The 26,331-nt window shown below is 37.0% G+C and overlaps 1 protein-coding gene across 3 annotated transcripts in view; it reads left to right on the top strand.

The window, feature by feature from the left end:
- The window catches only part of RNF141 (ring finger protein 141), a 36,276-nt gene that overhangs the window by 3,340 nt on the left and 6,605 nt on the right, over nucleotides 1–26,331 (top strand). For all 3 annotated transcript variants that reach the window (XM_081797395.1, XM_006728519.3, XM_081797396.1), the window contains exons 2-5: nucleotides 7,984–8,176; nucleotides 11,519–11,627; nucleotides 19,121–19,302; nucleotides 23,769–23,876. In XM_081797395.1, the coding sequence (XP_081653521.1) occupies nucleotides 8,034–8,176; nucleotides 11,519–11,627; nucleotides 19,121–19,302; nucleotides 23,769–23,876 (542 nt within the window). In that variant the 5' untranslated portion in view covers nucleotides 7,984–8,033. The remainder of the gene's footprint in view (nucleotides 1–7,983; nucleotides 8,177–11,518; nucleotides 11,628–19,120; nucleotides 19,303–23,768; nucleotides 23,877–26,331) is intronic.

Raw genomic sequence — 26,331 nt, forward strand, 5'->3', positions numbered from 1 at the left:
TTTCTGAGCAGTACGTCTCTACAGTGGGCCTAAAAAATTTAGTAAGCCATATTGTAAACAGTTGTGCTATCATCCAGACTTTATTGTTCCATTTTTAGAGCATAGGCAGAGTAGATTGAGCATAATTCCTAAGGGCCCTCAGATGATTGGAATGGTAACTGAGCATTGGCTTCAATTTAAAGTCACCAACTGCAGGGGCGCCTGGGTGGCTCAGTCGTTAAGCATCTGCCTTCGGCTCAGGTCATGATCCCAGGGTCCTGGGATTGAGCCCGGAATTGGGCTCCCTCCTCGGTGGGAAGCCTGCTTCTCCCTTTCCCACTCCTCCTGCTTGTGTTCCCTCTCTCGCTGTCTCTGTCTATCAAATAAATAAATACAATCTTTAAAAAATAAAGTAAATAAAGTCACCAACTGCAGGGGCGCCTGGGTGGCTCAGTCAGTTAAGTATCGGATCAGTTAAGCATTCAGCTCAGATCATGATACCAGGGTCCTGGGATTGAGCTTCTCCCTGTCCCTCCGCCAACTGCCCCTGCTTGCACTCTCTCTCTCTCAAATAAATAAATAAAATCTTAAAAAAAAAAAAAGTCACCAACTGCATTAGCCCCTAATAAGAGAGCCAGCCTGTCCTTTGAAGCTTTGAAGCCGGGCATTGACTTCTCCTTTCTAGCTATGAAAGTCCTAGAGGACATCTTCCAACAGAAGACTGTTTGATCTACACTGAAAGTCTGTTGTTTAGTGTAGCCACCTTCATGACTTATCTGAGCTAGATCTTCTGGATAACTTGCTGCAGCTTCTATATCAGCACTTGCTGCTTTACCTTGCACTTGAATGTTACAGAGATGACTTCTTTCTTTAAACCTCATGAACCAACCTCTGCTTGCTTCAAACTTTTCTTCTGCAGCTTCCTCACCACGCTCAGCCTTCATAGAATGGGAAGGTGGTTAGGACCGTGCTCTGGATTAGGCTCTGGCTTAAGGGAATGGTGTGGCTGGTTCGATCCTCTATCTAAACCACTAAAACTTTCTCCATATCAGCAATGAAGCTGTTTCACTTTCTTATCATTTGTGTTTTCCCTGGAGTAGCACTTTTAATTTCTTTCAAGAACGTTTCCTTTTGCATTCACAACTTGGTTAACTGGTGCAAGAGGCCTAGCTTTGGGCCTGTTTCAGCTTTCGACATGTCTTCTTTATTAAGCTTAATCAGTTCTAGCTTTTGACTTAAAGTGAGAGATGAGTGACTCTTCCTTTCACTTAAACACTTAGAGGCTGTTGTAGGGTTATTAATTTGCCTAATTTCAATATTGTTGTGTCTCAGGGAATGGGGAGGCTAATGGAGAAGGAGAGAGATCAGGGGAACAGCTAGTCCATGGAGCAGTCAGAATATACACAACATTTATCAGTTAAGTTTGCTATCTTATATGGGTGCAGTTCATGGCACCCCAAAACAATTGCAATAGTAACCTCAAAGATCACTGATCACAGATTACCATAACAAATATAATAATAATGAAAAAGTTTTAAATATTGCAAGAATTACTAAAATGTTACAACAAATGAAGTGAGCAAATGCTTTTGGAAAAATGGCACCAATAGACTTGCTCCATGCAGGTTGCCACAAACCTTCAATTTGGGGTTGGGGGTGGAAAGGCAATATTTGTGAAGCACAGTAAAGCCACGTGCAATAAAACAAGGTGTGCCTTTATATCCTGCCAGAAAGGACTAAATTATAGGTGGCATAGTAGTATGAGAGCTGCTAGTTCTTTGAAATCTTTTTACGGGAGATTTATCTTTTGCTGAATCTATGCCAGTAGTTTGCAAATTATATTCCTATGCTATACTACTATTCCATTATCTAGAGGTAATTATTTTGATAATATCAAATAATGAATATTTCTCAATTTATGTACAAGTTAATTTAGTGATACATTTTTACAATTTTATATTTTTTCTTTCATGTATTTTTAAAATTTCAGTTTCTCTCCAAGTGATTACTAGATGAATGAACAAATTAGCAAGAGTCAAAAGAATACTAAGTGAACAATAATAAACCCTGTCAACAATATTTACTGTATCTGTTCATAAACATTTATAGTATGCTTATGTATCTACCAGAAGAGAGAACACAGCTACTATCCTCAGGAAGCTCACAGAGGGGGATGATCAAGTGACCTAACTGATGATATGTGCTATTTTATAAAAGAATGTGCAGAGTCACCGAAGAGGGACACTGAAAAACCAGTGGCAGGTGACTAGAGGGTGGCCACAATAGACTGTTTTTGTGAACATGCACCCTTGGTTTGGTTTTATAATGCATATAGATCACAGAGCCATATTTTTATGCTAGTGATGGGTATTAATATTTATCATTATCATTATTTTATGGTATTCAGAGTGAACTGTAAATTTCAGACCCTATCCACTGAACCAGGTTGAGAACCACTGCCCAGGCTCTCTTAGTGTCTAAATAGTGTCGCCTTTTATTTATTTATTTATTTAAGATTTTATTTATTTATTTATTTATTTATTTATTTATTTATTTATTTGCCAGGGAGAGAGAGAGAGAGCACAAGCAGGGGGGAGCAGCAGGCAGAGGGAGAAGCAGACTCCCCTGCTGAGCAAGGAGCCCGATGTCGGGACTCGATCCCAGTACTCCGGGATCATGACCTGAGCCAAAGGCAGACACTTAACTGACTGAGCCACCCAGGCGTCCCTAGTGTCGCCTTTTAATCAGAGGAGTTAGTGATTAGGTTTCCCAGATACCAAGTGTATTACCAGATAAAAGGTTAATATGCTGCCTCAAATTATAAACCTTATTCAAAGTTAGGGCATCAGATCAAAACAATGCAGAAACAAAAGGGACCATTTTCAACTCAATAAATAAGTGACCTCGGCTTCTTTTTAAATATCTGTTTGGTAGGGGCGGTATTTTGGAATGAAATACTAGGTTAGAAGTCACCTACTCTATTTCTCACCCAAGCAAAAATCTCTAAAACTTACTCATTAGATGAATTTCTAATCTTTATTTAAACACCTCCACACTTCCGATGAAAACAAGCTGACATACAAGACAGTCCTTAATACCTTTGGATAATTGTGGGTGATAGGAACTTCTTATTTGACCTGAATTTGCCTAATTCACACTTACTGGCCATTTTTTTCACTGTAACTATATAAAATAAATCTTACTTCCTCTTCTACATGAAATCTCTTCAAATGTTTGAACAAACCTATTGGTTGTTACTGAATTATTGTCTAGAATAAATCACTTTGTTTCCTTTTCTAGATCAGTAACATCTTGTATACTCTTCCGGTTATGTTAAAATGATTAATGCCCTTTAAAAGTGTGACTGCTTAGGGGTGCCTGGGTGGCCCAGTCGGCCAACCCTTGATTTCAGCTCAGGTCATGATCTCAGGGTTGTGAGATCAAGCCCCGCATCAGGCTCTGGGCTGGGCAGGGAGCCTGCTTAAGATTTTCCCTCCCCTTCTGTCCCTCCCTCCCCAACCCTCCCTTAAAAGAAAAAAAGAAAGAAAAGAAAAAAAAAAGCTTTAACTGCCTAGGGCTGATTACAGTACTTCAGTGTGGTAGGCCCATTACAGAACACAATAGAACTAGGGTCTTGCTCTGGACATCTGCTTCTAGCAAGTGTTTAGGACTATTTTAACGTCTTGTCCTTCTTTTACTGCTGACTTATGTTGACTGAAACCCTCAGACTTTATATTTTAACTGCTGTTAAGCACATCTTATCTGTTTTTGTGCAGTTGACTTTTCAAGACATTCAGGGTTTAACTTTTAGTCATATTTGACATAACTTACTCCATTTCAGAAAATCATTATCAATTTCAGTCTTGATCCTAGTACTCAGTGGACACTATTCATTCATACCAATTTTAGCCATCCACTTCGATGGGCAGGCTTGCAGGCTTATTTCAGGTCATCAGTAAAACGGTAAACAGACCATCTCTTGGTACTGGTCTCCCTCTCCCTCTGCTTTAGTCACTCTAGCCTTTTTTTATTACCTCAAAGGCACCATGCTCCTTCCTACATTAGACACTCTATAACCTCTGCCTGCAATGTCCTTTCCTCTCCATGCCTCTGCCCCTATTTGGTTAACTCTAACTGATCTCAAATAAAATGTTGTTTGCCCAAGGGTTTCCCTGACACAACACTAGGTCAAGCCTCCCTTTTATAGGCTTTTGTAGTACCCTGTACTTGTTTGGCTTAGCTTTTCTCATCTTATAATTATGTATTTATTGGTGTGATTGTTATCTCTTCCCCACTGTATCATATGCTCCATGATGGCAAGAACCATGTTTCTTTTGCTCACTATTGTATCCCCATGGCCTTAAAAAGGCCATGTACAGTGGTGGCTCCCCACCCCCAGTTTACATCCCCAACTCCTGATGATGTTTTTATACGTTTGAATTGGAACAAGAAAAACAAGGACAAAATGTACATGTATATGTGTAGTATATGTCAGTGTGAAGTTACTGCCTTCTTGGGAAAGACTTATTTTAATATTCTTCTACTTTTCAAATTATAAATCGTTCATTTTAAATTTTTTGTTAAGTTTTGGGGATATTTTTGCCTATTTTTGGAAACGATCTTTACTCAGAATAAAAATAAATGTGCAAACCATGGTACTTTGATATTTTACTAGGCTGTGAAACCAGAAATCACTAATGTTGAATACCCTAGAGACCATCTCTAAACTAAGGTCTTTCTCTTTGGATACAGTTACTATAAATCCACTTGGCTATATTTAAAATACATAATTTCACGTTGGGAGATTTTTTTGGTAACCTGGGTCTTCCTCAACAACTTCCTTTCATTTATCTCTGTAATGTAATATTTATCGTTACCAAGTAGGCTCAGATTCAAAACAGTAATTGTTGGGTTTTCTTTTTTAGTATAATTGTACTTTTCCTTTATTTAATGTGACTAAAAGAATAAATCTCAAATACAGTAACTTAAATTTTAATATCAAAAGCAAATTTACATATTTATGGTTACTGAGAACTCTTATTGTGAATGGTTTTATATTGTAGTTATACGTATTTTATATTTTAGAGTTAGAGTTTTATTATTTCTTAATAAATAATAAAGCAGACTTCCTGGCAAACTTTTTCTACAAAATTGTTACTATTTAACCTGCTTTATATGACTGTTAATTTGTGTACAATAAAAATGATAGTTTTTGGTGAGTAAATAAAATGGAATTTCTTGGGGAGGGGGATCAGATTTTTTTTTAACAGTAATTCTTTTTTCTCCTTTTTTTTAAGATTTATTTATTTATTTTAGAGAGAGAGAGTGTGTGTGTGCGAGCGCATGCCCTCGCATGCAGGGGCTGGTGGGGGCGGGCAGAAGGAGAGAGCATCTCAAGCAGAGTCCCTGCTGGGGAGCCTGAGGCAGGGCTGATCTCACCACCCTGAGAAAATGACCCCAGCCGAAATCAAGAGTTGGCAGCTCAATCGACTGAGCCACCCAGGGACCCCTGCTTTTTTCTTCTTCTAACTTTGTATTACAAAAAAACCCTATTAGCTATGTGACTTTGTTACTTTAACCTGTCTGTGCTTGTTTCTTCATCTATGAAATGGTTATTATGGGGTTATGAATGACTGAGTTCGTAAATACATGTAAAGTGCTTAGAAGATTGTGTACTTAGAAGATCACAATGGGAGTGATCACAAGTATTAGCTGCTTTTACTATTAGTGGTAGTATTTGTGCTGAATAGAGATTTTCATATTAAGTTACAGAATAGGTCAGCATAGACAAAAATACTAAAACTTTATTTTCTATTTTTTTTTAAAGATTTTATTTATTTATTTGATAGAGAGAGACACAGGGAGAGAGGGGACACAAGCAGGGGGAATGGGAGAGGGAGAAGCAAGCGCTCTGCTGAGCAGAGAGCCTGATGCAGGGCTCCATCCCAGGACCCTAGGATCATGACCTGTGCTGAAGGCAGACGCTTATCGACTGAGCCACCCAGGCACCCCTATTTTCTATTTTAATCACATTCTCAATACTTGATATTCTGATAAATCATTATTTACCAAAGGAAAAAGCTTTGTAGAATAAACACATTCAATTCTTCTCTAGCCATAATCATAGACTTATATCTTTCAAGACTTTAGTTGTTAAATAAATGTTTTGTGATTACATTTTTAAGTCAATTCAATAACTTACTGATCTATACTATACTTATTTATAGATTATTAAAGTAGTGATCTGACCTTTTAACTAAAATATCACCTTCATACTTAGAAAACAAATTATATAAACTCTTAAGTTTAAAACGCCTGGAGAAGTTAGAAAGTGAAAGTGCTATCTTTTTTTTTTTTCTAAGCAGAAAATGGGAGGTGGTTAAATTCTCCAATATTTTAATTTTCTTAGGTGTTCAAACCAAAAACCTGTTTAATTTGCATATATTTTACAATTAAAAGTAAGTTGCACGTTTACAAATAAAGTAATTCAACAACAAATGTTACTTGGGTGATGTAATTTTATCATGATTATATATCTTGGTGTATCATAGTGCTCAAGAATATGAACAATAGAATCTGAAAACATGGGGCGCCTGGGTGGCTCAATCATTAAGTGTCTGCCTTCGGCTCAGGTCATGATCCCAGGGTCCTGGGATCAAGCCCCGCATCGGGCTCCCTGCTCAGCAGGAAGCCTGCTTCTCCCTCTCCCACTCCCCCTGCTTGTGTTCCCTCTCTCACTGTGTCTCTCTCTGTGTCTCTCTCTGTGAAAGAAATAAATAAAAGAAAAAAAAAAAGAGTCTGAAAACATAAGTTCAAAGTTCACTTCAACCACTTACCATTTTAGGTAAGTTACTTAGCTCTATTTCTTTATCTGTAAAAATAGGAATATAGGGGCGCCTGGGTGGCTCAGTTGGTTAAGCGACTGCCTTCAGCTCAGGTCATGATCCCGGAGTCCTGGGATCGAGTCCCACATTGGGCTCCTGGCTCGGTGGGGAGCCTGCTTCTCCCTCTGACCCTATCCCCTCTCATGCTGTTTCTCTCTCTCTCTCTCTCTCTCTCAAATAAATAAATAAATAAAATATTTAAAAAAAAATAGGAATATAATAATGCCTACCTCTTAGGGTTATTGTAGGAAATAAATGTGGTAATATATGGGAAGCCCTTAGTTAGTAGTCTGACACATGGTAAGTAGTCAGGAAATGTTGGGGAAATTATGTAAACAAGCTTCCTATTAAAGACAAGCACTTAAATGCCTGTGGCCTGTGTGTGTGTGTGTGTGTGTGTGTGTGTAATGGTTTTGAGTTGGCAAAATTAGAGGAATTAGACGTTTACCACCCTACCGATAAGTGAATCCTGTTTTTTCATTTGCTATCTGATCTTAAAAAATAGAAATATAGGGGCGCCTGGGTGGCTCAGTTGGTTAAGCATCCACCTTCGGCTCAGGTAATGATCCCAGGATCCTGGGATTGAGCCCTGCATCAAGCTCCCTGCTCAGCAGAGAGCCTGCTTCTCCCTCTCCCTCTGCTGCTCCCCTTGCTTGTGCTCACTCTCTCACTCTCTCTCTGTCAAATAAATAAATAAATAAAATCTTTAAAAAAATAGAAATATAAATCTTTACTTTAAAAATACAGTCATTTAGGGGGCGCCCGGGTGGCTCAGTTGTTAAGTGTCTGCCTTCAGCTCAGGTCATGATCCCAGGGTCCTGGGATCAAGCCCCACATCAGGCTCCCTGCTCAGTGAAGCCTGCTTCTCCTTCTGCCTCTGCCGCTCCCCCTGGTTGTGCTTGCTCTCTCTCTCTCTCTGTCAAATAAATAAATAAAATCTTCTAAAAAATCATTAAAAAAATAAAAATATAGTCATTTAAATAAATTCCACCGTAGACTCATTTAAGTCTACTGAACTCTCACTTAACGGTATTCCCAGTTTTTCTTATTTTCTTGAAGGGATGAATATATTGCTGTTTTTATAGTGTATATAAAAGTAACTTTTGTATATATTTGACAGGTAACTATGTGAAGCAACACTGTTTCTGGATTTCAAGACATCCTTTCATCATGGGACAGCAAATTTCAGATCAGACACAGTTGGTTCTTAACAAGTTACCAGAAAAAGTAGCAAAACATGTCACATTGGTTCGAGAAAGTGGCTCCTTAACTTACGAAGAATTTCTTGGGAGAGTAGCTGAACTTAATGATATGTAAGCCTTGCTCTTTTTCATTTTATTTTTTCTCCCTGACATATGCCCCACACGGCATTACTGTCTAAGAGGTAACCAGAAATATTGATTGGTAAGACTGAATGTTTCAGCAGCAGTTAGCAAATATATATTGAGTACCTACTACAAGACTTGCTATGTGGCTATTTTAAAACATATAATAGGAGCAAAGAAACCAAACGAACTTAAAATTGAATTTTAGACATAGGCTTATAAATTGATTCTTGTTTGAAAGAACTAAAGGGATGCATAATAGAAGAGAATAAGCCAATTAGCCACTCTAGAAAAAGGTTCCTAGGATAGTCAAAGGGCACTCAGGTTTCTATATATCAAACAATTCATCTGGTTAATAAATAAATCATCTGTGTTCACTGAGCATTATTTTTGCCAGAAAAAAACATAAATAGTAATAATTCACTATTGTCACCACTGAAGAATAAGGTATTTTGTTTATTAATATTTTCTAATTAGCTACCACCTTTAAATCTCTTTAACACTTGAATAGATTTCTAAGATGGAATTTAAATTTCTCTGCCTTCTTTAAAGTGCGTATCTAATAGAACTATGCCTTTTCTTTGTGAATTTATTCTTTATTATATCAATTTTTATACTGATCTGTGTAGAAGCTAATAAAGTAGAATCTACTCTTATTATCCAGTCATGAAGAATAAAGAATGTCTTAAAAGTTAGTTATCTTAGAAGATAGTTTCTTTTAGAAACATTGGATTTCCTCTGAAACTAATAATACATTATATGTTAATTAATTGAATTTAAATTTTAAAAAAAGAATTAAATAAATAAAAAGAAACATTGGATTTCATTCATTGAATGAAAGAGAAAGAAAGAAGGAAAGAAAGATAGATCCTATATGGATATATGGTTGGATCCTATATGAATATATATATGCATTCATAGAAAATGAACTGTAAGTATACACACTATGTTTCTGGGAAATTGTTGGAAAAGGGGGCAGTGAAGGGAGACTGTACATCTTACTATGTATGTTTATATATTGTCTGATCTTTTATAATAAAAATATAGTCATAAAACTCTAGCATTGTACTTTTTTCTTTTTTTAGATTATCCAAATGGTAGTATTTAAGGCATTACTTCTGGGACCATATTCTTAAAGAGTAAAAATGGATTAAGAATTTAATAGTATCATGAATGGAATGCTTTTTTAAGTTTATTGTCTTGACTCTTAGGAAGAGTAATCAATGACGTTTGCCATCCCTTTAGAGTCTTGGAACCTTATATACATAAACCATCTGTTTAATAAATTTTTGCCTTTTGGCCTAAAAATACCAGATAAATATGTCATATGAAAGGATGCACAAGCTAAGCTTACTGTGTAATACAGAAATGATGGTAAAGAACATCTTCCTTTTATTTATCTAGGGTAGGACGTTGACTGGATTTGGTTCTTTTTTTTTTTAATTTTATTTTATTATGTTATGTTAATCACCATACATTACATCATTAGTTTTTGATGCACTGTTCCATGATTCATTGTTTGCGTATAACACCCAGTGCTCCATTCAATATGTGCCCTCTTTAATACCCATCACCAGGCTAACCCATCCCCCCAGCCCCCTCCCCTCTAGAACCCTCTGTTTCTCAGAGTCCATAGTCTCTCATGGTTCATCTCCCCCTCCGATTTCCCACTCTTCATTCTTCCCTTCCTACTATCTTCTTTTTTTTTTTTTAACATATAATGTGTTATTTGTTTCAGAGGTACAGGTCTGTGATTCATCAGTCTTACACAATTCACAGTGCTCACCAAGGCACATACCCTCCCCAGTGTCTATCACCCAGCTACCCCATCCCTCCCACTCCCTACCACTCCAGCAACCCTCAGTTTGTTTCCTGAGATTAAGAATTCCTCATATCAGTGAGATCATATGATACATGTCTTTCTCTGATTGACGTATTTCGCTCAGCATAATACCCTCTAGTTCCATCCACGTCGTTGCAAATGACAAGGTTTCGGTTTTTTGATGGCTGCATAATAGTCCATTATATATATATATATATACACATATATATATATGCCACATCTTTATCCATTCATCTGTTGATGGACATCTTGGCTCTTTCCATAGTTTGGCTATTGTGGACATTGCTCCTATAAACATTGGGGTGCACGTACCCCTTCAGATCACTACATTTATATCTTTGGGTAAATACCATTTGGTTCTTAAAACTGATTTCAATGGGTCAGAGTTGGGCATTTCACAAGGGCAATGCTGTCTGAGAATTATAAAGTTAAACCTATACAGAAGAAGCATGGCTTGATAGCTAGAAAACAACTGGGACCTGGCACAGATGAATTACTTTCACTGGCAGACTTTGCTACCTAGAGCTAGTTGCTTCATTTTCAGTGGGCTCTATTTAGCTGTACGTCATTTAGTTCCAAGGTGATACCTCCCTTGGTGCTCAGAGAGAAATTTGACTAATGATAAAAAGGAGCCACAATTGGGGCACCTGGGTGGCTCAGTTGTTAAGCGTCTGCCTTTGGCTCAGGTCATGATCCCAGGGTCCTGGGATCGAGCCCCACATCGGGCTCCCTGCTCCAAGGGAAGCCTGCTTCTCCCTCTCCCACTCCCCCTGCTTGTGTTCCTTCTCTCGCTGTGTCTCTCTCTGTCAAATAAATAACATCTTTTAAAAAAAAAAGGGAGCCACAATATTTAAGTATATCTTTGATCTAATTTAAATTGGCATTAATGGGAAGATACTGAATTATCTTCTAAAAGTTTTATTTTTATGCTAGAATCCTATGGCTCTCAAAATTACTCTGCTGGAGGAAGACAGCAAAGCTGTATTTAAGGTGTCTCAAAATCATTTGCTTTGATCCAGTCCCAAATTATAAAAAAAATTTTTTTTCAAAGAGGTGTGTGTTGTTGCTTAGATTAGAACTCAACCAAGAGCAAGATTTTTTCACATTTTATACATCCGAGGCAATAGTCAAAATGTGGATAAGTGAAACCAGCTAAACTTTTTCTTTAAGTCTGATTCCTTGGACATGTTTTTTTCTAGATGTCTTTGTTAAGCATTTAAAAACCATTGAGATAGGACATAAAAAGATTTATAAATATTCTGTGAGCTATGCCGTTGATGTTAAAAACTTAGTTGTATGTTTATAATCAAAACATTCTCTATCCCTGTGTTTTAAGAATCTATTATGATCATTATTTTTTTTTGTCTCTGTATTTTCTTCAAATTTTCTTCTCTGTTTTAAAGTGTTTCTTGAATCTGGTTTCATACATAGCTCCATTATTTTATAAGACTTTTCATAAAATTAACAAATGTGTTTTCTCTTTTCAGAACTGCTAAAGTGGCTTCTGGCCAGGAAAAACATCTTCTCTTTGAGGTACAGCCTGGGTCTGATTCCTCTGCCTTTTGGAAAGTAGTTGTACGTGTGGTCTGTACCAAGGTGAGAATGATAGAGACTTCCAACTCCGAACTTAAATTCTTTTGGTGATTAGAGCCCCATTTAATAGTGTGGTATAGTAGAAATTAATGTTAATAATTAGCAAATTATTTGCTAAAACATTTGTAAAGCTGAGGAAGACACAGTTTTGTTAGTGTTATTGCCCTCCAGGTTAACTGTTTGAATCTCATTGGTTATATAGTTGCCATATAGCAGAGATTTTTATAATAAAAGGAGGTGGTAGTGACCTCTTATCCTTCTACCTCTCTTTTCATATTTTAGCTGGCTATGGAATCCTAAGGTGACACCCTACTTAGCTCTAAGCTGACTGCTTAAAAATTAAAGTTATCTTAGGAGATCATTTCTTTTAAGAAGAATAGTTTCATTCACTTAATAATTTAAAAATCCATTAGAAAGATTTGAGTATTTTTAGGTTTTGTGTTTTGTGTGGTTTTGGTTTGTTTTTGTTTTTAGAAATTTTTAGTTAGGGGTACCTGGATGGCTCAGTCGTTAAGCATCTGCCTTCAGCTCAGATCATGGTCCCAGGGTCATGGGATCTAGCCCCACATCGGGCTCCCTGCTCCAAGGGAAGCCTGCTTCTCCCTCTCCCATTCCCCCTGCTTGTGTTCCCTCTCTTGTTGTGTCTCTCTCTGTCAAATAAATAAATAAAATCTTAAAAAAAAAAAAGAAATTTTTAGTTATAGAATGGATTTTTCATCATCAGTGCACTGCCTTTTATTTGGTTTTTAAATTTTAGATAATTGAATATATCAACTATGCCAAAAAATATAATGGCAGCTGTCATAGAGTATGAGTAAGACTCATCCACCAATGGGTAGATTAGATAGGTGGTTATTAACCTTTTTGAGGCCACAGACCTTTTGTTGAAAATGAAGGAATGAATTTTACTAGGCCTTCTCCTACCCCAACTCCTGCCCTACAACAAACAATAAAACCACCCATATGCATGTAACCAATAAATTAAGCATTCATGAATGCCCTGAATTCCATTCCTGATCAACCCATAAAGAACTACTGGGTAAGGATATTTTTTCTTTTGTGTCATGGACCCCGGGGGTTACCCAAATAATATGTCATGTTTTCCCAGTGGGTTGATTGCCAGTACTATGCTTTAAGTGTAGAAGGATTGATTATGGATATTTGATCAAATTAGATGTTCTAATCAATTTAAGTAGTAAAAGAACTTTAAAGAGTTGAGAGAAGCAAAGACAGATAGTAATTCCAGACTTTGCTAAGTGCCTGAAGGTGAATGGCACTTGTTGAAGTTTACAGTTGATTTAGAGAGAATACACAGCATAGTGTAATACCATTCAGCTGAGTCTATCCACACTAAACATTTACTTAGTTGATTATTTTTAAAAGTCCAAATGTTAAAGAGCAATATAATAGCTATCAAAGAAACATTAAAAATTTTTGCATTATGTGTCACAGAGGTAGCTAATGTGGTACTAGTGTGGGCAGCAATGTAACTTTATGCTGTATAATTGTGTTACAAATCATAGTAACAGAACACACATTGAAATACTGACAGCTTGATCCAACATCCTGTTTATTATTTATACTTTGATTCCTAGACTCAAAACTTGTATACCAATCACATATTTTTTCTATCTTCTGGTTTTTTGCTTGTTTTGTTATTGGGTTTATATTGTATTTATGTTAAATTCACTAGGGTTTTTTCTTTTTACAGTGTTATAAATACACATATTCTCAAAAGAACTCTGGGAATCTGCAACTTTTGACTTTGCAAAGGAATAAAGTAAAGAAGAAATGAAGAACTGAGCTAAAAACTTGTAAAATCCATTCAAATAGGCTCAGTATCTCCCATAACCCCATCAGCTGCGAATTTACACTGCACATAATGTTCAGGACTATTTGAAAGTCAACTTCAAAGGACACAAGCGTGAATTTATAAGAACTCTAGTCACAAAGGTTTCTGAAAAACATACATTCTGGTTCCTTTTCTTGCCTTCTCCACAGTAATTAGCTCTCTGATCTTGTCACTTTTACCTCTACCGGGTTTCACTTCCAGTTTATCCATAAGACAAATTCCATGCCCTCTAGGAGACTGTAACTATAGTTCAGGCTCTTCTTCTCATCCATATTACCTTAGATTCTGTGATTATTCATCATACCTCCAGACTCTTCTCTTAATTCTAAGATAACCTTTCTAAAGCACAGCTCTCCTCAGATCACTTTCCTGCTAAAAACTCAGCAGTTCTTCATTGGCTACAAAATAGTCCCAGCTCATTAACCTGGCATTCAGGGTCCTCTACAATCTACCAATCTTAGACTATCTTTTCTGTTTCATTTACCACTATCACCTTTTGCACTCCAGTCTTGCCAGGCTTAACTAATTGAAGACTGTAGAGCTATTACTTTCCCACCTCGGTGCCTCTGCTCATTGAGTTCCTTCAGCTAGAATGTCCATTCCTCTGTCATTTAAATTGCCATCAGTTACAAGTCAGAAAACTCCTGTTACACTACTTTAAAGAAAAACCCTATGTATTTTCTCACTTATTAAGAAACCCTGATACAAAGCAGCTCCTAGATTGGTTCATTCAAAAACCTAGCCTACCCCTCTTCTCAATTCATTGGATCACTATTAGCTCATGTCCTCTTCTTATACACTGACTGTGGGCCTGCGTGCAATTACCATGATTGGTTTAGGTTAGACTAACCAGGAATGACTCGAGTCATTTCAGGGAGTGGTAGACCCCAAAACAAAATCAGGGCTCTGCTGGTAATGAAAGGTGGGAATGGCGTGTGGGTAATCAGCTAATAGTTTCTGCCACATCTTTTTTTTTTTTTTCAATTAACATATTATGTATTATTTGTTTCAGGAGTACAGATCTGTGATTCATCAGTCTTACACAATTCACAGCGCTTACCATAGTGCATACCCTCTCCAGTGTCCCATCACCCAGCCACCCCATCCTTCCCACCACCCCTCTACTCCAGCAACCCTCAGTTTGTTGCCTGAGATTAAGAGTCTCTTATGGTTTGTCTCCCTCTCTGGTTTCATCTTGTTTCATTTTTCCCTCCCTTCCCCTATAAGCCTCTGTCTTGTTTCTCAAATTTCTCATATCAGTGAGATCCTATGATAATTGTCTTTCTCTGATTGACTTATTTCACTTAGCATAATACCCTCTAGTTCCATCCACATCGTTGCAAATTCTGCCACATGTTTTTATTTCTGCATGGTTAAACTTGATGTCTCTTTAAAGATCCAACTCAAATACCATCTCATCCATAAAGTCTTCCTTAATAGAAATTATCTTGCCTCTTCTAAACTCCAGTAGCATTTTATTTATACTTCATAACTAAATTCTACATTAAGAATAAAATTATTTAGGGGCGCCTGGGTGGCTCAGCCGTTAAGTGTCTGCCTTCGGCTCAGGTCATGGTCCCAGGGTCCTGGGATCAAGCCCCGCATCGGGCTCCCTGCTCCACGGGAGGCCTGCTTCTCCTTCTCCCACTCCCCCTGCTTGTGTTCCCTCTCTCGCTGTGTCTCTCTCTGTCAAATAAATAAAATCTTTAAAAAAAAAAAAAAAAAGAATAAAATTATTTAGTTTCTAAGCTCCCTTAGTAGATAGTAAGCTCCTGAGGGCAGAAACTCTATCTAGATTCATCCTTGTATCTCTTACGGCCTACCAGGCCTGCACCTGGTAGGAACTCGATATATGTTGAGTGAACAAAAATCTGTAGAAGAAATACTCTCATTTTTTTTTAAGATTTTATTTATTTATTTGACAGAGACACAGCGAGAGAGGGAACACAAGCAGGGGGAGTGGGAGAGGGAGAAGCAAGCTCCCCGCTGAGCAGGGAGCCCGATGTGGGGCTCAATCCCAGGACCTTGGGATCATGACCTGAGCCGGAGGCAGACGCTTAACGACTGAGCCACCCAGGAGCCCTGAAATACTCTCATTTTAAATGACTGGGATAGGTTGAAGTTTTCCTTGTTGATTGATACAGTATAATAGCTAAATTATATTCTCTCTTCCTCTTTACCTCATAAAGTACTCAGCTCATATCAAAGAGGCTATTATAAATTGTAGAGAGCTGTGGGAATATGAATATCAGGTTTCTGCATTCTGTTGCTCCTCTTTGGCAAATATAGAATTAATGTTTAAGATATTAATTTACTATTAGTCAAATTCTTTTCACCTCAGTATCTCCAACCATTACATCTGTATGTGACTAAATATTTTCCCTAAGATTCTAAATAGAAAGGCACAAGTATTAAAGACATAGGGACGCCTGGGTGGCTCTGTCAGTTAAGCAGCTGACTTTTGATTTCGGTTCAAGTTATGATCTCAGGGGTCATGGGATCAAGACCTGCGTTGGGCTCTGCGTTGACAGAGTCTGCTTGAGATTCTCTCTCTCCCTCAGTAGGTAATCAAGAGTTCTCATTTGTGTAATTTTTCTTTATTTTAGATCTAAAGAAATGTTTTATTTGCATTCCGTAGGTTCTTATTGAAAGAATCTATGAGAAGTCAGTGTTAACATTAGGAAAAAAAAAATTGAAATCCTATGTGAAAAACTGATTGAGAGGAAATTTCATATTTCTTAATCCTAAGCACCTAAACAATTGTACTATAACCTTCTGTATTTACAAAAAGACCTTATCTTGACTGTCATCTGCTATCATGATTATCCTCAAACAATATTTAATTCATTATAAAAAATAATCTAAATGATGTTTAAATGAAATATTTTGTGGGAATAATATTAGAAAAATTAATGAGTTAATTAAAATTATGGACTAAGATGGCTATTAAGAATAACTTCATAAATTGTATTATTTTCATCCATCTTGTTACTTAGACCAAAACCTTGGCGCCAGCCATCCTCGTCTTCTCTTTTTCTCTCCTATCCCACAGTCAATCCATAAGTGAATCGTGACAGATTTCTCCTCAAAATATATTCAGAACCTGGGCAGTTTTCACCATCTCACTACTACCACCCAATTCTTAGTGACCATCATCTCTCACAAGGCTTATGCTAATAATCCCCTAACTGATCTCCCTGCTTACGCTCTTGCCCCCATTATTCTGTCTAGTCTCAGCACAACAACCAGTCTGTTCCACTTATAATCTGAAATGAAATCAAATCATATTAGTCCTTGGCTCAAAACTTTCCAGTGACTTCCCATGCACTTGTAATAAAAGCTAAAGTTATGACTATGATTAGCAAAGTCCTATACATTCTGTCTCCACCTCATCCCCCTAACCTTATCTTCTACTACTCTCATTCCCTCTCTCATTTAGTCCAACCCGCCTGCGCTCCTTGCTGGACTCCTTGTGCTCCTCACCAGGTGCGCTTCTGCCTAACAAGCCTTCACACTTCCTATTCTTCCAACCCGGAATGATCTCTCCCCCAGATATCTAAATGACCCATTCCTGCTTCTTTTCCAGTTCTTAAATATCACCTTCTCTGTGACGCCTTCCCTACAACCCTTCAGTATATCCTCTTCTCTGGTTAATCTTCTCCATAACACTTACTTCCATTTCACCTAATCTATGTTTTGTCTCTCCTACCCATAGTGTAACCTCCGTGAGGGCAGAGATTTTCATTTTATACACAGTAGGTCACCAGTGCCTAGAGCGGTGCACGCAGTACATAGTTACGTGCATAATATCCATATACTGGGTACTCAGTAAATATTTGTTGCATGAATCCTATGATTATAGTAGCTTAGTTTGATAAACCTTGCTATTAAATACCAAGTTCATAGGAATTATTCCCATATTTCTTCCAAACTGTGCAGTTTCAAAGGAAGATTGGTCTAGTTTCCTCAGCTCTGAAAGTCTGTTGTATAAACCTCTATAAATTCCGATCACCTTTAATTCTATATATTTGTCTTCTTTCTCACATATAATCTTTTATTACAAAGAATCTTACGTATATGCATCTCCATATAGATTTTACCTTCCCAAAATGTAATCAGTTTTAGGGATTGTTCTGCCATCTTCACAGTATGGAATCTGATTCATACTTGATTCTTAGTTTTTTCTCATTGCCTTCTCAAATAATAAACAGTTAATAAACATTAGTTACAACTATTATTATTTTCATTCCAAATCGAAATGTTGATATAATTTTTTTAATGCGTAACCTATCTACTTCACCTTCCCATGTGCCCAGTTCCATCAACATATTTCAAAACCTACTTTGTGCACAATTTTAAGGCCTTCTCTCCCTCTTCCTCATTCATTTCTTTGTAAATGTTTTCTGATTTTGTTTGTTCTGTTAACTTTGATATGTATTTAGTAGATTTCATTGCTTCTGTTCCCACAGTCTTCCATACCATCCCCTGTGCTAAAAAAAAGTTTTTCACGTCGCTAGTCTGTCACTGATTACTTCAGGTTCTTCCAAGAACAGTACCCTCTCAACCCTACTCACTTTGGTCACTTCAAAAGAAAATATATGCCCCAGTCTAGGACTCCCTAAGTTTTATGAAAGCAATATTATCTCTCCTTACCTCTTACCTCACGCTTGCCCCAAATATCTCTTCACATTAAGAATGTAAGCTCCAGGGATGCCTGGGTGGCTCAGTTGGTTAAGCGTCTGCCTTCAGTTCAGGTCATGATCCTAGGGGCCTGGGATCAAGTCCTGCATTGGGCTCCTTGCTCAGCGGGGTGCCTGCTTCTCCCTCTCCCTCTGCCATTCCCCCGGCTTGTAGCTGTCTGGCTCTCTCTATCTCTGTCAAATAAATAGAATCTTAAAAAAAAAAAAAAAAAAAGAATGTAAGCTCAAGTGAGGACAGGTACAATCTGTAGGCCACTGGTTCCACTTCATAGTAAATGAATTTTTTGCCTAAAAAGGGGGGGAGGGCTTGCCAAAATGCAAAATAGCCCCCTGGGAAGAAGTCAACCACTTTTTGTTAGGATTTACTTTAATGTAATTTTCTTGCTTTAGTTTGGAAATTTTGGTATAAAATAGAACTTAAGATATTCAAGAAAACAATCAGTTGTTTCAGTTATAGTAGAATGGCATGTGGGTATTGGATTCAAATAAATCTTTTAGTTAAATTCTTTAAGAAATTAAAAAGAATTGTCAATACTGATCTCTAAAGTTCATTTTTTAGGTCGGGGAAAGTTGTCTAACCTCATCAACTCTAAACAGGGTGATGCCTAATCAACCCTACAGGGTTATTTTGAGTATCAAATGAGATAAATGTGTGCAAGTACTTTGAACTCCACTTCATTTGTTCAGACTCTTTCTCTCTTGTTAGGTAATTTGCAAACCTTGAAAACTTTTATCTGTTCCCCCTTTTTGGGAAAAATTGATCAGAGAATGGGGATGGGTGAAATAGATGATGGAGATTAAGGAGGACACTTGTGATGGGTGTTGTATGTACTAAATTCTACGCCTGAAACATATTTCACTGTATCCTAACTGATTGGAATTTAAATAAAAACTTTAAAAAAAATGGCCAGAGAAATTATGAAATTTTTTTTTTGTATTTTTAGATTAACAAAAGTACTGGCATTGTAGAAGCATCACGGATCATGAATTTGTACCAGTTTATTCAGCTTTATAAAGACATCACAAGTCAAGCATCAGGAGTATTGGCCCAAAGCTCCACCTCTGAAGACCCTGATGAAAACTCATCGTCTGTAACATCTTGTCAGGCTAGTCTTTGGATGGGAAGGTATATAATGCATAAGTACCATGTTTCTCTTGTTTTCTAATATATAAGCTACTGAAATCTCAGTAATACTTTTGCTGGTGCCCTTGTGATGTCTTAAATCACATTACCTTTTATCTCAGTTGATATTGTATCCCAGATCAGCGTTTGGATTATTCTTCAGGACGTTGTTAAAGTGCTAAATTAAAGAAAAATTAAAGTGGCTCACACCAGCTAATGTTTCTCTCAACCCAGTTTCCATGAATGCACTGTCCGCTCTAGGTGCTTGCATTCAATGACAAAGGATATTAATATCTCTCTTATAACAGGTATTTATGTTATTAGACAATCAAAGCCCTTCAGGGTATTAGGTCTAAAAATCTGGCAGAATCATTCCAGTTTTCCTTTAAAATATCTGACTAATTGGAGCATTAAAAATTGTAAATATTGGCTCTAGTACTTGGCAGTCTATTCAGGAATGAACAAGTCGTTGGTGCACATACTGCATATACCAAGTTACCGGAAGGAAATGAAGTCAGCCACAGTTTTCTTTGATGGCACTTGTTTACTCAAGCCTAATATATTATTGTTCTATCTAAACTTTTCCTTCTCTGTAATGCTCTTGGCATGTGGAAGCTTCCACCTGTTGCCATTTGACAACCATGACCATAATTTAAATTTGTAAATGCCTCATTGGAAAAAGTCTTACGTGGGTCCAGACATGTTGACATCCTGTCTTATTGTCATACTGAATGGACAGCAAAAATCTGTAGACCGCATTTTTTACCTTAAAATTAAGAATATGCTTAGCAAGAATTTCTCTTTTATTGCTTGATTTATAGTTGCATTTTCTGGTCCATTCTTAACCAACAGGTTTCCAGTACTATACTGTAATACATTCGTATCTCCATTTATCATTTTCTGTTTATCTTTATAGGATTGTTTGGTTTTCTATGTTTGGGCTGTACAAGTGGTACTGAAATGCCAAGTGAGTTTTAGAGCATGATAGGCAGTGTTTAGGCTTTTCTTTTCTGTATTTTGTAAAGTTAATCTTTCATAAACAGTTGTCTGATTTTCTGCTTTTCTTCCTCTCCCTCTTCGGAATGGTAGTTTTTTTGTTGTTGTTGTTTTGTCTTGTTTAAGTATCTTGAAAGCTGAGAATAGGATTTACCAGGATATTTAAACTCTGTGGTAGCAGACGAAATGAAAGTATTACTTTCTTCTTGTTTCAGTCATCTCAATGAAAGAGGTAAGGGTGTTATCCTTGGAAACTCAATGCCTGATTGGTAGGTTAGGGCTGCTTCTTGCCTTCGTATGTTTTTTGGTTTTTTGGTTTGGATACTCTAGTTCATAGAAAAACAGGCTTTTCAAGTTGAAGGGGATTTTAAGAGATATTTATTTGGATTAGTCTTATATCTGATGTATATTTTCATTAGTGGTTTACATTTATTGAGTACTTATAGTGTATTAGGCATTTTGATAAGTGCTTTACATGGATAAACTCATTAAATCCTCACAACAACCCCATGGGGATACAATTACTGGTCCATTTCAGATACACCGAGGTTTAGACAAATAAATGACATTGCTAGAAATTAGCCTAGCTGAGATGCACATTCAGAGCAGGCTGGCAATACAACCATGCCCCTAACCTCTGCATTATTACTCTCTTATGTGTAAAGATCTGTGGACTAGAATGCTTCTTAAACTTTGTATTCAGTGGTTTTGAGGAGGAGCTTGAGAGTCCATCAAGCTCCCACATGGTGTCACTGCTGCTAATCCACCAATAACACTTTGAGTAGTAAGACTCTTGCCACATTTCCAGCTTGTACTTGAACACCTGAACTTATGTGGGACTCACTGCCTCAGAGACACAAGCCTTTTCATACACAGATGGCTCTAATTACTGTGAAATTTTCCCTTTTGCATTATATTCCTCAGAATAGCCAAAATCTGATTCTCTTAAGTCAACATAGCACAGACTCTAGAACCAAATTGCCTGTGTTCAAATCCTGTCTCGACTGCTAACTGTGTGACTTTGGACAAGTTATTAAACTCTTTTTCCTCTGTTTCTTCATTTTTTTAAGAGAGGATGATAACAATAGTATCTGCTTCATAGGATTCTTGAGAGAGTTAAGTGAGTTGATGTATGTAAAATGCTTACAACAGTGCCTGGCATGTAATAATATGTAAGAGTTCACCATCATTATTTTTAAGTTACTACTGTATTCTACTTATTTCAGTGGCAGTGCCCTCTGGATCCCACCAAACAAATCTGTTCTCTCTTCAGCCCTTCAAATATTTGAAAACATTAATCAAATTCTCACTGGTCCTCTGTTCTGCAGGATGAGCATCCCCAGTTCCTTTGGCCTTTGTTAACATGGGTCTCTTTTATATCCCCGAGGCTTTCCTGGAAAATCCTTTTCTGTCAATATACCTTTCAGGGTAGAGGGCATAGAACTGAATACTCCATTCTACAAGTGGTCTAACAAGGACAACTAGAGCAGAACCCTTTCTCCTTCCTTCTTCTGGTTACTGTACTGCTAGGAAGGTAGCAAAGAATCAAGTGAACATTGTATAGTTTCCACTGGCTGCTTCTGTGTTTCCTGTTCTTTTACTTCTTTCCAGAGCAGTGCTCTTCTTCATAGCCCTCTAACCTTCAGAACATGTCCCTCTTTATGGATTCAGCTATAGTCTCTGCTACTGACACATAAGTCCAAATCCTTAGACATAAACCGTAAGCTGCTCAAAAGCAGAGACCCCAGTTCATCTGGGTCTGGCGCAGAATGTAGCACCTAAGAGACCCTTAAACATTGAACTGAATATATCTAGAAAATGAGATGCGTGTCCATCTAGGTTTTCATTCAGTTTCCCCACTTCGATTCAGTGGCTGCCTTCTTTTGCCCATAGGTTTAACCTGTTACCACATCCTGACAATTTGTCTTTTGTAATGTCCCTTTACCAGGCCCTGATTATCTCCCAGGTGAATTGCTGAAGTAAGGATCTGATTGGTTTTCCTCCCTCTAGAATGTCCCATACTGCACTCCCAATTAGTCTTCCTAAAATATTATTTCAGTGGGGGTTCACTTTTCTTTTGATCAAACTCTGATTCTAGTTTGCCTATCAGAATAAGTTTAAACATCGTATTTTGACATTCAAGGATCAGATTATCTCTGCTATATTTAAGCAGTCTTTTCTCTCAGTTTTCTCCCCAGAGCATCATGCGACCTTCTTGTTACACACACACTCCAGAGGTATTTTTTTTCCTACCTCCACAACTTCGTTTATTCACCTAGAATGTCCTCTGTCTGTCAAAGTTATGTCACTTTTCAACCTCATCTTTCCAACAAATTTGAAATACTCATTTGTTCCTTCTTAGCACTTACTACTTGCATATTTGACATTTGTTTATATTCTTTTTTATATTCAAATTGACAAATTTTAAAGTGGTATTTCAATGTCTTGTATATAGTAGTATAAGCACAGCAGGGAATAAAGCCATGCCAGAGATATACCTCCTGCCTTTAAGAAGTTTATGGTCTAGTGGCTATACTTTGAAACATTTTGTGTTTGCATAATTATGAAAGTAATACATGCTTAATGAAGAAAACCTAAAAATTGTAGAATAGCATGAAGGATAAAAGCAAATTAAAATCACTTTAAGAAACATTTATTGAGGACCTAAGACAGACTGCCTGTATTCAAAGAACTTAGAGTTTGTAGGTAGACCAACCAATTAGCAGCCAATTAAAATGCAATATTTAAGTCCTTTAATTGAGGCAAATGTTGGTTTTGACAGTAGAGAGAAGATATTTTGAGCTGAGTTACTGAGGTTAGGGTTTACCAGACTCATAAGGATATTCCAGGAAAGGAAAGTACCACATGCAAAGGCACTTGATTCACTCAGGGGCACTCTACACTGAGGATGGAGTAGAAGGTTCAACATCTCTTCCCAAGATGAAAGAGCTCCTTAAGGACAGAGAAAGACAGGAAGCAAACTTCCTACCTTTTGTATTTCCTGTAGCACCTGATTATTAAGACTAAGTTATTCTTTCATTTGTATGCCCATTATCAGCATCAGCATGGTACAGTCCAAGGGCAAGGTCCATATTTTAGAGAGTTTTGTATCCTGCATGGCAAGTAAATCTTCTAACAGTTGAATTCATTTATATAAATGTGATATGATTAAAATCGGCTATTATTTTCAGAAAGATCTGAATATTTCCAGTTTTTGTTTGTATATTCTTTTTAATCTTCACAGTATTTATCTACTATCCAGTTTTTCTTTATGGAATTTGTCCCTCTGTGTACTTCTTCCTTAAATATATTTGTTATCCCTAAGATTTAGTCTGATTTTGCATGCAAGTCCTGTTTTGCTTTATACTGAGGGTATATAGATGTTTGATAATGCTTTCTAAGGCAATGGAGACAGTTTAAAGCATAATGACAACAGAGAATATTTATGTTCCAGCTCAGTTTTCACATTGCAGGGTGAAGCAGCTGACTGATGAGGAGGAGTGTTGTATCTGTATGGATGGTCGAGCTGACCTCATCCTGCCTTGTGCTCACAGCTTTTGTCAGAAATGCATTGATAAATGGTAAGTTATCTGCTACCCTCATGGGACAGGCAAAGGTCAAATGGGAAAGTGTATATGAATAAACTCCAAAAAATACAAAAATATTGTAGTTAAGTATAAGAAATTTTGTTCTTTAGTACTCTGAATTGTACGACATGCTTCCTCCTCTGGTTAAAAATATTTTTATATTTAAAGTTTATAAAATGTGGCAATGTGTCTTAGTTTTGGCAGTTTACTTTTTTGTGCCTGACTTGAGTCTAGAATCACAAGCTTCCCTTTTTCTTCATTTTTCTCCTTATTTCTATATTTTTCTTCTATATGACTAAAAGGAATAATATGAATCCTTGAATATTGATTATTGGACCTGGAGGGAACTTTAGAGATCAGCTAGTCAAGTTCATTATTTTACAAAATAAGAATGAAGCATTTAGGTGAATTTATAATTAACATACAATAAACTACATATATTTAAAGTACAATTTGATATGTTTTAACACATGTACATACCCATAAAAAAATTACAATCCAGATAATGAACAAATTCATCACCCCAAAAGTTACTTTGTGCCCCACTGTAAAGTCTCCTTTCCAACCCTTCCAGTCCCCAGATAACGACTAATCTGCTTTCAGTCACTATAAAATAATTTGGATTTTCTAGAATTTTTATAAATGAAATCATACAGCATGTGCTCTTTTTTTCATTCAGTATAATTATTTTGAGATTTATCCGTATTGTAGCATGTTATCAGTAGTTCCCCTTTTTTAAAATATTTTATTTATTTATTTTTAGAGAGAGAGAGAGAGCATGAGCGGGAGGAGGGGCAGAGGCAGAGGAAGAGGGAGAGGGAGAGAATCCTGATCCCACGACCCTGAGATCATGACCCAAGCCGAAATCAAAAGTTGGATGCTCAGCCAACTAAGCCACCCAGGTGCCCCACAGTAGTTCCCTTTTTTGTTGCTGAGTAGTATTCATTGTATGATATACCACAGTTTATTTATCTAGTCACCTGTTATGGACATTGGGTTGTTTCCAATTTTTGGCTATTACAAATGAAGCTGCTATATACATTTGTGGACTGGTCTTTTTATGGACATATATTTTGTTTTTTTCTTAAATACCTAGAAGTAGAATATCTAAATCATATGGTGGGTATATGTTTAACTTTTTAAGAAACTGCCAACTGTTTTCCAAAGTGGTTTACCATTTTGCACTCCCACCAGCAGTGTATGAGAATTCTAATTGCTCCACAATCTTGCCAATACTTAGTAGTGTCAGTCTCTTTTTTTTTTTTTCATTTTAATTCCAATTCCGGTGTAGTTAGCAGGAGTGTTAGTTTCGGATGCAAAATATAGCAATTCAACAGTTTCATATACTACTCGGTGCTCATCAAGATAAGTTACTCTTAATCCCCTTCACCTGTTTCACCCATCCCCCCACCCACCTCTTCTCTGGTAAGTATGGTCAGTCCTTTTAATTTTAGCCATTCTAATAGATGTGTTGTGGTATCTCATTGTATTTATAGTTTGTATTTCCCTACTGACTGATGATGTTGAGCATCTTCTTATATGCTAAATCTGTATGTCTTCTTTGGTGAAGTGTCCATTCACATCTTTTGCCCATTTCTTTATTGGGTTGTTTTCATATTAAGTTTTAGAATTCTTTCTGTGTTATGAATACATGTCCTTTATCAGATACTTGACTGGCAGATATATTCTCCCACTTTGTGATGTGTCTTTTCATTCTCTTAAGAATGTCTTTGAAAGAGTAGAAGTTTTTAATTTTGATGAGGTCCAGTTTATCAGTTTGTGATTTATGCATAGTGATTTATCTAAGAAATCTGTCTAACCCAAGGTCACAAGGATTTTCTTCTATTCTTTGGGAAGTTTGATAGTTTTAGGTTTTACATTTAGGTCTATGATCCATTTTGAGTTAATTTTTTGTATATAACATGAGGTACCAATTAAAATTCTTTTTTTGTCTATGGCTACGCGGTTGCTCCAGCACATTTTGTTGGAAAGACTATCTTTTCTTCACTAAATTGCCCCTTCACCTTTATTGGAAATCAGTTGTTGAAATACACGTAGGTCTGTTTCTGGACTCTGTTCCATTGATCTGTTTATTTCATACCAATACCACACTACCTTGATTAATGTAGCTTTCTGAGTCTGAGTCTTAAAATCAGGGAGTGTTAATTCTCAAACTTTGTTTTTGTCAAAGTTGTTTTTGGCTATTCTAATTCTTTTGCATTTCAAAGTGAGTTTTAGAATCAGTTTGTCGGGCGCCTGGGTGGCTCAGTTGGTTAAGCGACTGCTTTCAGCTCAGGTCATGATCCTGGAGTCCCTGGATCGAGTCCCGCATCGGGCTCCCTGCTCGGCAGGGAGCCTGCTTCTCCCTCTGACCCTCCCCCCTCTCGTGTGCTCTATCTCTCTCATTCTCTCTGTCTCAAATAAATAAATAAAATCTTTAAAAAAAAAA

The sequence above is a fragment of the Leptonychotes weddellii genome, chromosome 11, assembly GCF_054177405.1.
Source record: "Leptonychotes weddellii isolate Sample4059 chromosome 11, ASM5417740v2, whole genome shotgun sequence".
In the NCBI taxonomy this organism is placed as follows: domain Eukaryota; kingdom Metazoa; phylum Chordata; class Mammalia; order Carnivora; family Phocidae; genus Leptonychotes; species Leptonychotes weddellii.